Genomic DNA, 12,137 nt, shown 5'->3' with positions numbered 1-12,137 from the left:
TTGTCGTTTTATATACATCTTTGTATTGGTTATTATACCTACTTAAAGTTAAAAACAGATCTAGTTTTTTCTTACAGTGTTTTATTTCTGTAGTAATTACTTTTTGATTGTTCGAAGTATTGGAAAACTGATTAAATATTCTAGTATAAATAGTCATAAAAGTTTTCCACTGTTCATTTCCAATTTACATTACTTCGATGTACTCTATATAAACGATTTCAAATTTTTTATTTTTCAAGTTGTCCCAAAAATTGTTGTTATTTACTTCAGAGAAAACTCTTCTATAGCAATATTGTGAAGAGTCCTGCGACTGTGTTTCAAAAACAATTTTCTGAGCAGAATCATCTGAAATAAAGTTTTCTGTTATGCAAGTGTTAAGGCATAGCTTTATGGGGAGTTTGTTCTCGAAGCCGCTTCAATTCTGTGTTTCTCCTGCAGAAGCGAGCATTGAGGTGCTTGTGTCGTGCTGGATCAAGGCCTCATGTAAACCCCTCTTCGTTGAACATCCTCGCCTTGTGCTGCATTTTCATCTTAGAGACGATTTGTCTTGTCCGTGGCAAGTTTGGGGGTCAGTTGTCCGAGGGCTCCGGCTCGGTGACTCGCAGTAGATTCGTTTTGAGGCTTCCCATTCGTCAAACGGAGAAGATTAAGTCGTCGCTTATTTACGGTGGCAAGAGACTTTTCCATAACCTTTCTCTCCACGTGAGAGGCCAGCCATCTGCGCATGGATTTAGGCGTGAGGCTGAGAGGCTTTTGCTTGACGGGGCGTACTATTGAACTCTGAACGAATTCTACTCCAGTTCTTAAGGCGCCTTGTTCTGCCATAAATTGACCAAGCAGCACTGTTTGTGTTTTTGATCCTCTTTCTCCTCTATTATACAGGGTAACTGCCTTTTTGTTTTGTTTTTATTTTAATAATTGTAAGGTGTAATTATATGTGATTCATATTGTATGTGTAGTGTAATAATTATGTATGTTCTTTTTTTGCTGTTTTTGTATGTGTTTTCAGGGCTTTGTCAATTACTTTTCCGACAATAAAGCTACTTTTTTGATTGATTGATTGATTGATTGATAAGAGATTGTGAATTTGTATAGATATTATCGATACAACTTGCAGAGGAACACGTAACCCTTGTATTAACTGTTGGAGAAAAATTAAAAGAGTTCACCATTGCAATAAATTCGGTACCTGTCTTATTCTCTCTAAGCAGTTCTATGTTAAAGTCTCCTACTATAAAAATTGTTTTATTTTCACTAAATAACCTGGACAACATTAGTTCCATTTTGGTTAGAAAGAGTTTTATGTCACTTCCCGGCGGTCTGTATACAGCTACTACTGTTATTGTCATCTTACCCAGGCCACATTCCACGGCCGCACACTGATAACTTACACAATTTGGTTCTGTTTTTCGCAGAAACTTTTTGATGTACATAAATTGCAGCCCGTCCATGCTGTCCCTCTTCACGACAGAACCAAGTTTTTGATCCCTAGTTGCTGCAGTTGGTTTTCACTTTTCCAATGTTCTGATATACAAAGAACTTTGCACTTATCGTGATCTTTAAGCATGCCATTTATTTTACCAATGGAATTACCGATGGATTGTACATTTTGATGTATTATGCTTGTGACAGTCTTGGGAAGAATTCTGTTTTCAGATCTGTTAGTTCCATTGCTATTATTCTTGGTTATAAAAAATTATCTGAATAATTTATCTGACCCCGGTAGTTTTTCAGCCTCCTTTGATACACTGGGCAGTTAATGTCACGTGCTGGATGTTGGCTTTCTTCTGCTTTGTATTGCATTTTAATACAGTTAATAATGCATTTTAATCGTATTGACGCAATCACTGCCTGAATGCTCGTATTCTCCGCATTTATGGCAACACAGCCTTTCCTTGCAGTACTTTCCAAAGTGTCCAAAACAGCAACATTTGAAACATAAGGCTGGGGGTAGTTTTGTTTCGGCGAACCTCTAGACATGCCATTTTCCATATATGAATGCAAATGTTTTTTGACAAAATTTTGATTTGATTCATATGGTTTTATTGACGTCAGCATTAAAGACGCGCGTGTAAACTGGCTCCGCGAGAAGGGTAATTTTTTGTAGCCCCTGCCTTAAGTTATAACCTGAAACAATATCATTTTGACACTAATGGCGTATTCGATTGGCATGTTTAGTGCAAAACCAGTGTATTGCCACACTGTTTCAATGACATTTGATGGAGTAGGATACAGATTCATTCCTTTTGCACTAAACTTGCCAATCAAAAACGCCATAATTAATATCTCATTTATGTCCGGTTTCGGTATAAATAGATAATAGATATCTTTCACATAAGAATATCGATTCGATAAATTCGACAAATCTTTCGCTATCATAAATTATGGAAAAGATATCTCAGCTAAAACGATCAGGGTTCGTATTCTTGAAACGAAGGAAGGGAGTTATCAAGAGAAGGATCTGTAGAATGTGACAGGAACCCGTTATTGTCAGCTTCTTCTGTCACATTCAATCGACCCTTCTCCTGAGATTTCCGTTCCCTGCTTTCGAGAATTAAGCCCCAGATATCTGAAGGAGAACTCTGTAACGATGTAGGAAATAGAAAACGCATAGAAATAGATAAGAAAGAAAATGTCTTTCTACTAACTGTTGGTACTCTCTAAGCTATTTTCTATTATATTCGGCTGACACCGTCAACAGAAAACGGGAACCTATCGGTCCTAAAAACATTGACTAATTTCTAGTAATAAATCTATTGCTTTTACTTGTTTCGTCGTATTCAGGGTCAATGACAAGTATCAATGATAATAATTTGAATAATTCGACGTTTTTTACTTTCTTTTTCAGTAATTAATCGTGGACTTCAAAATTTGCATTATAAAGTAGTCCTTTAGTCCACTACTGGACATAAGCCTCTCTTAGTTTAAAGATATCCTCTTCAAATCGTCTGTCCAACGAGTGGTCGTCCCCTGTTTCTGTGTGCTTCGTCTCTGGGATGCCATTCTATTATTCTCTTCGTCGATCTATTGTCCGACATTCTTGCGACGTGGCCAGCCCAGTTCCATTTTAAGTGTGTGACTCTTTCGATTGCATCTGTAACCTTTGTTCTTCTACGCAGTTCTTCATTTCGGATTTTATCTCGCAGTGACACTCCCAACATGGACCTCTCCTTGGCTCGTTGAGTTATTCTTATTTTATTGATAGTTTTTTGTGTTAGTGTAAGTGTTTCCGAGCCATATGTCAATACCGGGAGGACGCAGTGGTCAAACACTTTTCGTTTGAGACATATCGGTATATCCGAATTGAGTACATGTCTCAGCCCAGTCAGTCCTATCCTTCTGTTTAGTTCGCAGGTCTGATTGTCTCTTCCCATTCGGATCTCGTGTGCCAGATATTTGTAAGATGTTACGTATTGAATTTATTTTCCTTCTAGCATTAGGTTACAGCTTGGGACTAAGTTCGTCATAAATTGGGTCTTGGAAATGTTGATTTTTAAGCCTACATTTTGGGAAGCTGCGGATAGTTCTGAGACCACTTCATTTGCCTCGTCGATCTGGTCCGAGATCAGCACGATATCATTGGCAAAGCGTAGATGGTTTAGCTTTTCTCCATTCACGTTTATGCCCTTATTGTCTAATTCAATCTTTTTAAACATATATTCTATCAGAGTTGTGAAGAGTTTGGAGGAAATTGTGTCGCCTTGTCGGACGCCCTTTTCGATATTGAACCGATCTGTTTCTGCATGTTTTTTTTTTATACGACCGTCTGCGAGAGCTTTAAATAACTCATGGTGATTTATGGAGCTTGTTGTATTCTATGCTTTTTTCTATTAATGATTTTATCACCTGGAGGTGGTCATTTGGTCCATATCCGGCTCGGAAACCTGCTTGTTCTCTTGGCTGATACAGGTCAAGTTTATTTGTATGCCGTGCGGTAATGGTTTTGGTGAATAATTTATATAGGTGCGTCAACAGGCTTATCGATCTATAGTTCTGTAGGTCTGTGTCCCTTCTTGTGCATAATAACAATAGTGGCATGTTTGTGGGGTTGTTCCTTCGTCTAGGCATTTATTGAAGAGTTTGGTTATTGTTTGAGTAACTTCCTCCTAGTTTGATTCTACAACAACACCGTCTTCGCCAGGTGCTTTGTTGTTCTTCATTTCTGACAATAACTTTAGGACCTCTTCCTCAGTTATCGTTGGCATCTCTTCCGATCCTTGGTTCAGTATGTGAGGTATATTTTCTGGTGCTTCTGCTTGAGTCTGGTTTCTATACAGGGTGTCCCACGACGAAAGACCTCACTTCCGCTTATACCGGAAGGGTGAAATTTATGTTTCTTCAGGATCCTCTGAATTGAGCTTTTGGATATGCCTGATTCTACGGAAACTTGTCTTATTGACAAAGTTGGATTTGCAACAAAATAGCCCAAAATTGCAATTTCTACATTTGTATTATTAAGGATTGGTTTTGTTTTAATAGATTTATCTTCACAGATCCCGTATTCTTAAAATTTTCAATTATTTGCTTGACAGCTTTTCGTGATGGCTTTGGTTTTTCTGGATAACGAGCGGCAAATACCTCACATGTTCTACTCACAACTTTATCACATTTTCCGTAAATAATAAACAGATTTAAGTAATCTTGGTTTGAATAACGTAACCGCGACGGCATATTTGCAGTTGTCAAAACACTCAAAACTAGTGTTATTAACATGCTCTGCAGGTCTCCAATATCACCGTGTGTCAAAAGCATTGCCAACTAGAGTACCAGCTAATTCCAACCATGCAGCCGAGCATGCAGCCTAATAAAAAAATGTTTATTCTCAAATAAAACGAAATGGGTTGGATTTAGGTATAGGCAAGTAAATTGAAACTTATAGTAATTTTTAATGCTCAAAATGATTCCGTCATAAAAAATGGGGGTTTCCATTTAAAAAACTTGAGATTTTTCATTTTTTTTAGTGGCAAGTTTATGATTTTTTTTTGACGACCCTGTATACAAATGAGACGTTACGCACCCTCAGTTTAATAAAACGATCCTTTATTTACAATAACCCAAAGTTTCATTGCAAAATGAAATACGGTTTTAACATAGTACAAAAATATGTTGAGTGTTGCAACTGTCACTTTTTTGGAAAAACATCAAATATTTCGAAAACGGCTAGAGATAGGCATAGGGCATTCTATACAAAAGTTGGTCAGAATTTTGTGAGGAATCCAAATATGTAATAATATATAGGGTGTTCTATTTAAAATAAGAAAGTTGTGATCGACTTCCGGTATAAGCGGAAGTGCAACCATCTTGAAAATATTTTAGTTGGATTGGGCATGCCCACATCAGTATCCTACCAAATTTTCAAAACTCTCCTATTTATACTTTTTCCAATATCAATCGAGGTCTTTCGTCGTGGGGCACCCTGTATAGTTTGGTGTAAAAGTCCGTGACAATCTTTAGTATTACTTCTCTGTTGCTTGTTATTTGTCCTCTCTCATTTTCCAGTTTAGTTATTTCAGCTTTTCCCTTACTTAATTTGTTGTGTAGTACCCTCATACTTTTATTCTCTTCTATAACTTTAGTGACCCATTTATTGTTGTAGTTTCTGATGTCAGTCCTTACTGCTTTTGTTATATCTTTATTCAATTGTCTTAGCTCATCTCTCTGTTGTGGGTGTCTTCCCAGTAGTTTTCTCCTCTGTTTCATCAAATTTTTGGTGTTTATAGAAAGTTTATCCTCACTTTCTGTTTGCTGTAAGCAGCGTTTATTTTGGGCGGCGTTGATTGACTCCACAATGTTTTTATTTAGATCCTCGAGACTACGTGCATCAGCTTCCTTCAGATTTTCATTTATCGTTCTTTAGTATTTTTCCACATCGTCCACATTTGTCCACTTTTTCGTGCTGTTCCTATTTACAAGCTTATTTCGTTTGGTCCTCAGGTTTAATACTATCCTTGCTCTCACCATTCTATCGTCACTCCCCACCGATAGTTTATTTAGTACGGTTACATCCGTGACTATTTGCTTTTTGTCTGTGATAATAAAGTCTATTTCATTCTTTTCTGTCATCTGGACTGATCCATGTCCACTTTCGATGTTCTGCTTTTCTGAAGAAAGTATTCATAGCCGCCAGTTGGTGATGGAGAAGAAATTTCCGTCCGTTAATAAAGTTTCTTATTTTCTTGTTGGACCATTAATATTTTTCAGTTCCTTGTAAACATGCTACCAATTTGTATGCATTTTATGGAGGAAGTAGGATGGGATTGTAGGATGTGTTGATGGAACCCAAATAGCCATAACACAACCATTCCAACATGAACAGCTTACACCGCAAAAACAATAACTAATAGATACATTAACACTTTAATTAAACTAAAGGGGGGTGCAAACACAATCAATTGGTCCTCAACCCAACCTTATTGACACAATGTTGACACTGACGAGCATGAAGGTTAAAAAACAAAACATTTGAATTTTAGAAGACGACGGAAAAGAAAGATTGACAAATACAAAATTTCGTAGCTCCAAGAGAGATAAATTCATAGCAAGACCTCATTTGGTCTTTCTATTTTGCACAACCCGAATAGCTACGTTGAGTGCCGATCTTCGCCAATCGAAACGCACCGATAACTATTGAACCGATAAAGCTTGATGTTCAGAAACCGGGCATTAATCACCGACAAACGTTTTTTGCTGGTTATTGTGACAACAGTCAGAAGTGAACGGACTATACACGAATGTGTCCGCAACAACTAGCAAAATCCAAAAATGCAAAAATATACAGGGTGTCCCAACTCTATTCAGACGTTAAATTCTTCCGTCTCTGTACATTTCAGATCAATATAGTTAAAATTTTCATAAATAGTTGATTGTAATAAACTTTTAATGAACGAATTGGGTGGATAACGCTGTATACATCGAATACCCACACAACGCGAGAGTTAACCATCAATGATCAAGATTGGAGTTAGCTTTTTTCAACACTCACCGTTTGAATTGTCTTTCAGATGCAGGAGTAGTAATCAGCAACTCAGTGCTAAAAGCTGCTAGAGAAAATTTAGAGTGGTGCATCATAAACGCTGTGACAGACGACTACAGTGAGAACTTGGGTAGATGCATTTTTCATTCAATTGGCCTCTCTTGTCAGAATTCTGTTCAGGTTTTGAAGCTATTTTTGTGAAACAACTTTATCTATTGGTAATAATAATTTTTAGGATCAGAGTCTTCCATCTTACAAGTTGAAACATTTCGACTTGCCGTTACATTTGAAAGAGTTAAGCGAAACTGCTGAGTTCAATAGCGCTATCACAGTGCGACCCGTGATTTCCAACGAAGACTTTTTCAGGTTAAATGCTTATTTTTTAAAGGTATACTGCGTTTTTTGCATGGCATTTGCAAAATTTAACCATATGTTTTAAGCAACGTTTGGAGATGCTGAATAAACAGGTTCTTCAAATATCAAGATCATTGCCGGAATCGTGGCCTCCTGGTCAAAGACCGGGGGCACTACCAGCAACCAGATTTGACATGCCCAGACAGTATTATTTTAACTTAAGCAATGTGTTCTTTCCCGATGATTTTACTGTTTTGCGTCAACACTCTGATGCTGAACTTTTGGACATTGAGGTAATTATTATTATTTATTGAAATCAAATCATTTTAGACAAAAAATGAATTATTTGTGAAAGTTAGCAGATGATTTTATTAGAAGGATTTCTCACTATTAAAAAGGGTGTCCCAGGTTTTATATTTTTTAATTTTTTTTGTTTATGTGATAGGAAATATGTGGATGGTGTAGAATTAGATTTTGCCCTGTTGTTGACTTAGTCGTTTTTGAGTTAACGGAATGTAAAAATTGTAATTTATTGATTTTAAAATAACTTGCCATTAATAATCAAAGGAACTGAACGTTATCATAATTTGACGTCACGATGACGTAATTTGACAGTTGGTCTATATATTGTTTCATTAAATGCGTCATTGTGATGTCAAGTTTGCGCTGCACCCTGGATGGATCATCAACTCAAATGCGGCTACAAAAAATGACATTTTAATTTTTACACTCGATTAACTTTAAAACGGCTTATTAAACTCGATGTCAATGTATTGTCTATTTTTCGGAATCAGAGGAAAAAGATTACTAATTATTCAGAAAATATGCACGGTGTTCCATTAAAAATTTATCAATTTTATATTTTTTCACCTTCGCCATTGTTTATTTTTTATTCTACAGGGTGGTCCAGTTTTAAATGTCAATAATTCAGCATTAGATCTCTCTCTCTCTAGTCGCTAGCTTCATGTTTGAAGCGTGGTGATTTTATGTTAGTCTCATGTTGTGTTTTTAGCAGTTTCCCTCCATTCCTCTCTATCCGACGTGCTTCTAATGCTGTCTTGGAAATATTTTCCTGTAAACTGCTTCACCTGGTCCAGCCATCGTTTTGGAGAACGTCCTCTAGGTCGTGTTCCCTCTACCGTCCCTTGGACCATAAGTTTTTCGAGATTGTCATCTTTCCTCCTGCTGACATGTCCAAAATACCTGAGTCCCCCATCAGTTGTTTGTTTTTAGTTGACAATCTGACTTGGATGTTAAGTTCTTCCAGTATGGATACTGTTGTGTTTGTTATATAGTTCTTTTAGTAGGTGAATCAGATGCCGCGGAGTCTCCATCTGCGACAGGACATCCCAAAGTCTTCTCCAGTTGACACAATTAAAAGCCTTGCTCTAATCCAGGAAAGTATGTTTTGCCATATTCTCTTGTTTTTTCAATGATTTGCCGCACATTCATAATCTGGTCTCTCGTACCCTTTTCCCTTACAAAACCGGCCTGTTCTGGAGGTATTTGCCATTCTAAAAAATTTCTAAGTCTCTGCAACAGGATCCTGAGCATGACCTTGCTTGGATGAGAAATCAGTGGTATAATTCTATAATGATTGCATTTTTTACTGGATCCTTTTTTATGCAGCGGTATGAGAGTAGAGGTGCACTAGTCGGTTGGCCACTGTCCTGTCTGCCAAACTCTGTTACAGATTTTCCACAAGAGATCAATACCTTTCGCGGTGAGGTGCTTAAGCATTTCTGCATTGATGTCATCTTCTCCTGGACTCTTATTGTTTTTTTTCAGCATTAGATAACACAACAAAAAATAAGTTGACATGCATTATGTAATTTTTCTGAAAAATGCTTCCTAAGGAAAATACAGTTGGTACTTCAAAGTTTAGTTTAAAAAATCGGTTTCTTGTAATAACTGTCAGACCGTTGGAGAAATTTTTACCAAATTTGGAACAAGTAGTTACGAAATTAATACTCATTATGTCATGTTAATGACGTTAGTCGACACTGTCCAGTGGCGTAGATACAGAAAGATGGTTCTTTCTACGTCACTGAATATTTTTCAAAAATTACAGTTTCTTTTACTTTTCTTGTTCATTTTGAAAAAATAAGTATCTCTTATAAAATTCTGATTTGAAACTTGAGTTATTACGTTCAAAGACCCAAAACCAACCCAACCCAACTTAAAACGAATGGTAAAAATTGACTTAAGAAGGTTAAAAAATGTCTCTGTAGCCAGTTTTCATAGTTTCCAGACAAATTAAAAGACTTTAGTTTTGAAAATTGCCTTAGAATCCAGTAAATTTACTTTTAACGGTGAAAATTAACTGAGAGGCTTGAAAATTTTATTTGCAACGAGTTTTCATAGTTTTCAGACAAATTTAAAGACTTTAATCTTGAAAATTGACTTGGAAACTGTTGAAATTGATTTGAGAGTCTTAAAAACTGTCTTTGTAGTCAGTTGTCATAGTTTTCCGATAAGTTGAAAAACTTAGTATTGAAAATTGACGTGTAAATATGAAAAACTACTTTCTCTAGAATTTTTTACTACAAATTCACAACTTTGAAAATTGACTTGAACACCAAAAAATGATTCTGAACCAATGAAAAGTTACATGAGAAGCTTAAAATTTGCATTCAAAGTATGTTTTAATACGAGGAAGTATTGAAAAGTAAGGTCTCCTATTTTTTTTTTCATAGAAAATCAAATTTATTCACAACTTTGCGTACATCGTTAGAAGGTTGAACATTTTGCTATTTTTCTACGTAGTTGCCTTGTCGTTCAATCACTTTTTGCATCCTGGTAACCAGCTTTTTAATGCCGGCGTCGTACAACTCTCCCGCCGCGTCGCGAAGCCAACTGACTACTGCTTTTTGCACTTCCTCGTCTGACTTGAGTTTCCGTCCCCCAAGGTGTTTTTGAGAGCGAGAAACAAGTGGTAGTCGCTGGGGGCAACATCCGGACTGTAAGGAGGGTGGTTGATGATATCCCAGCCGAATCCATTAAGTAGGGTGGTCGGTTGGTATGACACATGATGCAAACACACTCCTTTGGTGAACCTATCTTTTCTTTTGTTTTGGATGGCTCGCCGAAGTTTCTTGTTGTTCCTTTCGGCATGAAATCTACCAACAGAACCCCGTTTCTGTCCCAAAAAACTTCTCTGTCTTGAACTTTTTGGGCTTCGGTGAGGTTGGGTGACGCCATTGTTTCGACTGTGCCTTCGTTTCCGGGGTGTAATAATGTGCCCAAGTTTCGTCTCTTCTTCACCCTCTCTTAAGTCCCCTCCCTTTCATTAAGACCTTCCCTTATCTCATGAATAGTTATTCTCCGGTTATTGCGCACCATCTCGTCGATTCGAGCAGCCGTTGATTCCGGTAAACTCGGCCGCCCCAACCGCGGCTCATCGTGGACATTTTCGCGGCCTTCAGAAAACTCCCGGCACCACTTCTGCACGTTTTTTATGTCCATCTCTGGACAACTGGCGATGAATGTCTATCGGGGAAACCTTTGTTGCGTTCAAAAATCGAATGACAGCGTAGTTCGCACCTGGCGAGCGAGCTCAGCGGGAGCTCCATCTTAAGCGACTGCTACGCAGGGACTGGCCGTCCCAATACTCCCAATCCCAATGTCTCGCGCATGATTATACACTGTGGTGGGGAAAACCGAGAAATGCAGCGCTGTTGTCAAATTTCGCACAACTCACGTCCGAAAATGGCATCGTTGGAGACCTTACTTTTTGATCGCTCTCGTAATTTGAAAACACATTTCAATATTTTAGTTTTGAAAATAGTTTTAAATACAAGATATTGACATTAGATTCATAAAAATTTACTTTAAGACTAAATTTTTAAGTTTTTTTACTTTCATTTTCATTTTCTTAAAACTCTGTACCATTTTTAGGGCTTTAAAACTGCTTTCAGCTTGGAAAATCGAGTTTTAAGCTATCTTCACCAAGTTTTTGTTATAGCAGACTTAAAATACAATGTTAAATTTTTCATAGGCTTTAAAATGTCATTTCAAGCTTTGTCACTATTAAATTGACTTCTAGACACTTCAGTGTTAAAAATTCAAACATTTCTTAAAAATCTAGACTATTTTTAGAGCTTTAAGGCTGTTTTCAGCTTGAAAAATTGAGTTTTAATGCTCTCACGTCGCTATATACCGTCACCTCTAAATAATTTTCACGAATGTCATTCACATCACATAACGACAATTCCTTTCATAAGTATTTGTTCCAAATTTGATCAAAAACGGTCTTAAAGTTGTAGTAAAAAAAACACTTTTAAACTGAATTTTGGAGGTCTGTGTCTTTCTTAGGAAGCGTTCTTCAGGAAAATGGCATAACGCATGTCAACTTATTTTTTGATGGACTATTGAATTATTTGATGGAAAATGATGAATTATTGGCACTTAAAACTGGACCACCCTGTATATTATTTTCTGATGATTTTTGGAAAATCGTATAACTTTTGTAATAACAGTTTTTTACTACCTTCAAAAATAAAGTTGCCACAAGTTGTCTAACTGTACTGACCAATCTTGTACAGGGCGATTGTTTAAATTTTACTTAATAACTCCGGTAGCTTTAATCAGACAGTATAGTTTAAATTAGCAGCATTTAAATTATAAGTTGCAGTATTTTTTGTGTATTACCATGTATTTTATTTACACACTCGGAAGACTTTTTTTTCTCATTTCAAATAGATCTAACTTATTGAGGTTAGGTTGGTTACTTTTTATAAATATAAATTGTAATTGTCAAACGTAACAGTGTTCTTGCTATGAATACTAGAATAATTAAATTATTTGTTTT

General features: G+C 36.7%; 1 protein-coding gene across 3 annotated transcripts in view; it reads left to right on the top strand.

Moving 5' to 3' along the window:
* Chpf (Chondroitin polymerizing factor) overlaps positions 1–12,137 on the top strand; it is a 33,854-nt gene that overhangs the window by 2,533 nt on the left and 19,184 nt on the right. For all 3 annotated transcript variants that reach the window (XM_081975046.1, XM_081975045.1, XM_081975044.1), the window contains exons 3-5: positions 7,002–7,153; positions 7,209–7,361; positions 7,414–7,620. In XM_081975046.1, coding sequence (XP_081831172.1) covers positions 7,002–7,153; positions 7,209–7,361; positions 7,414–7,620 — 512 coding nt within the window. The remainder of the gene's footprint in view (positions 1–7,001; positions 7,154–7,208; positions 7,362–7,413; positions 7,621–12,137) is intronic.

Source organism: Ips typographus, linkage group LG3, assembly GCF_016097725.1.
Source record: "Ips typographus isolate SLU linkage group LG3, UJ_Ityp_2.0, whole genome shotgun sequence".
NCBI lineage: Eukaryota > Metazoa > Arthropoda > Insecta > Coleoptera > Curculionidae > Ips > Ips typographus.
This window is presented reverse-complemented; position numbering and strand designations above follow the sequence as displayed.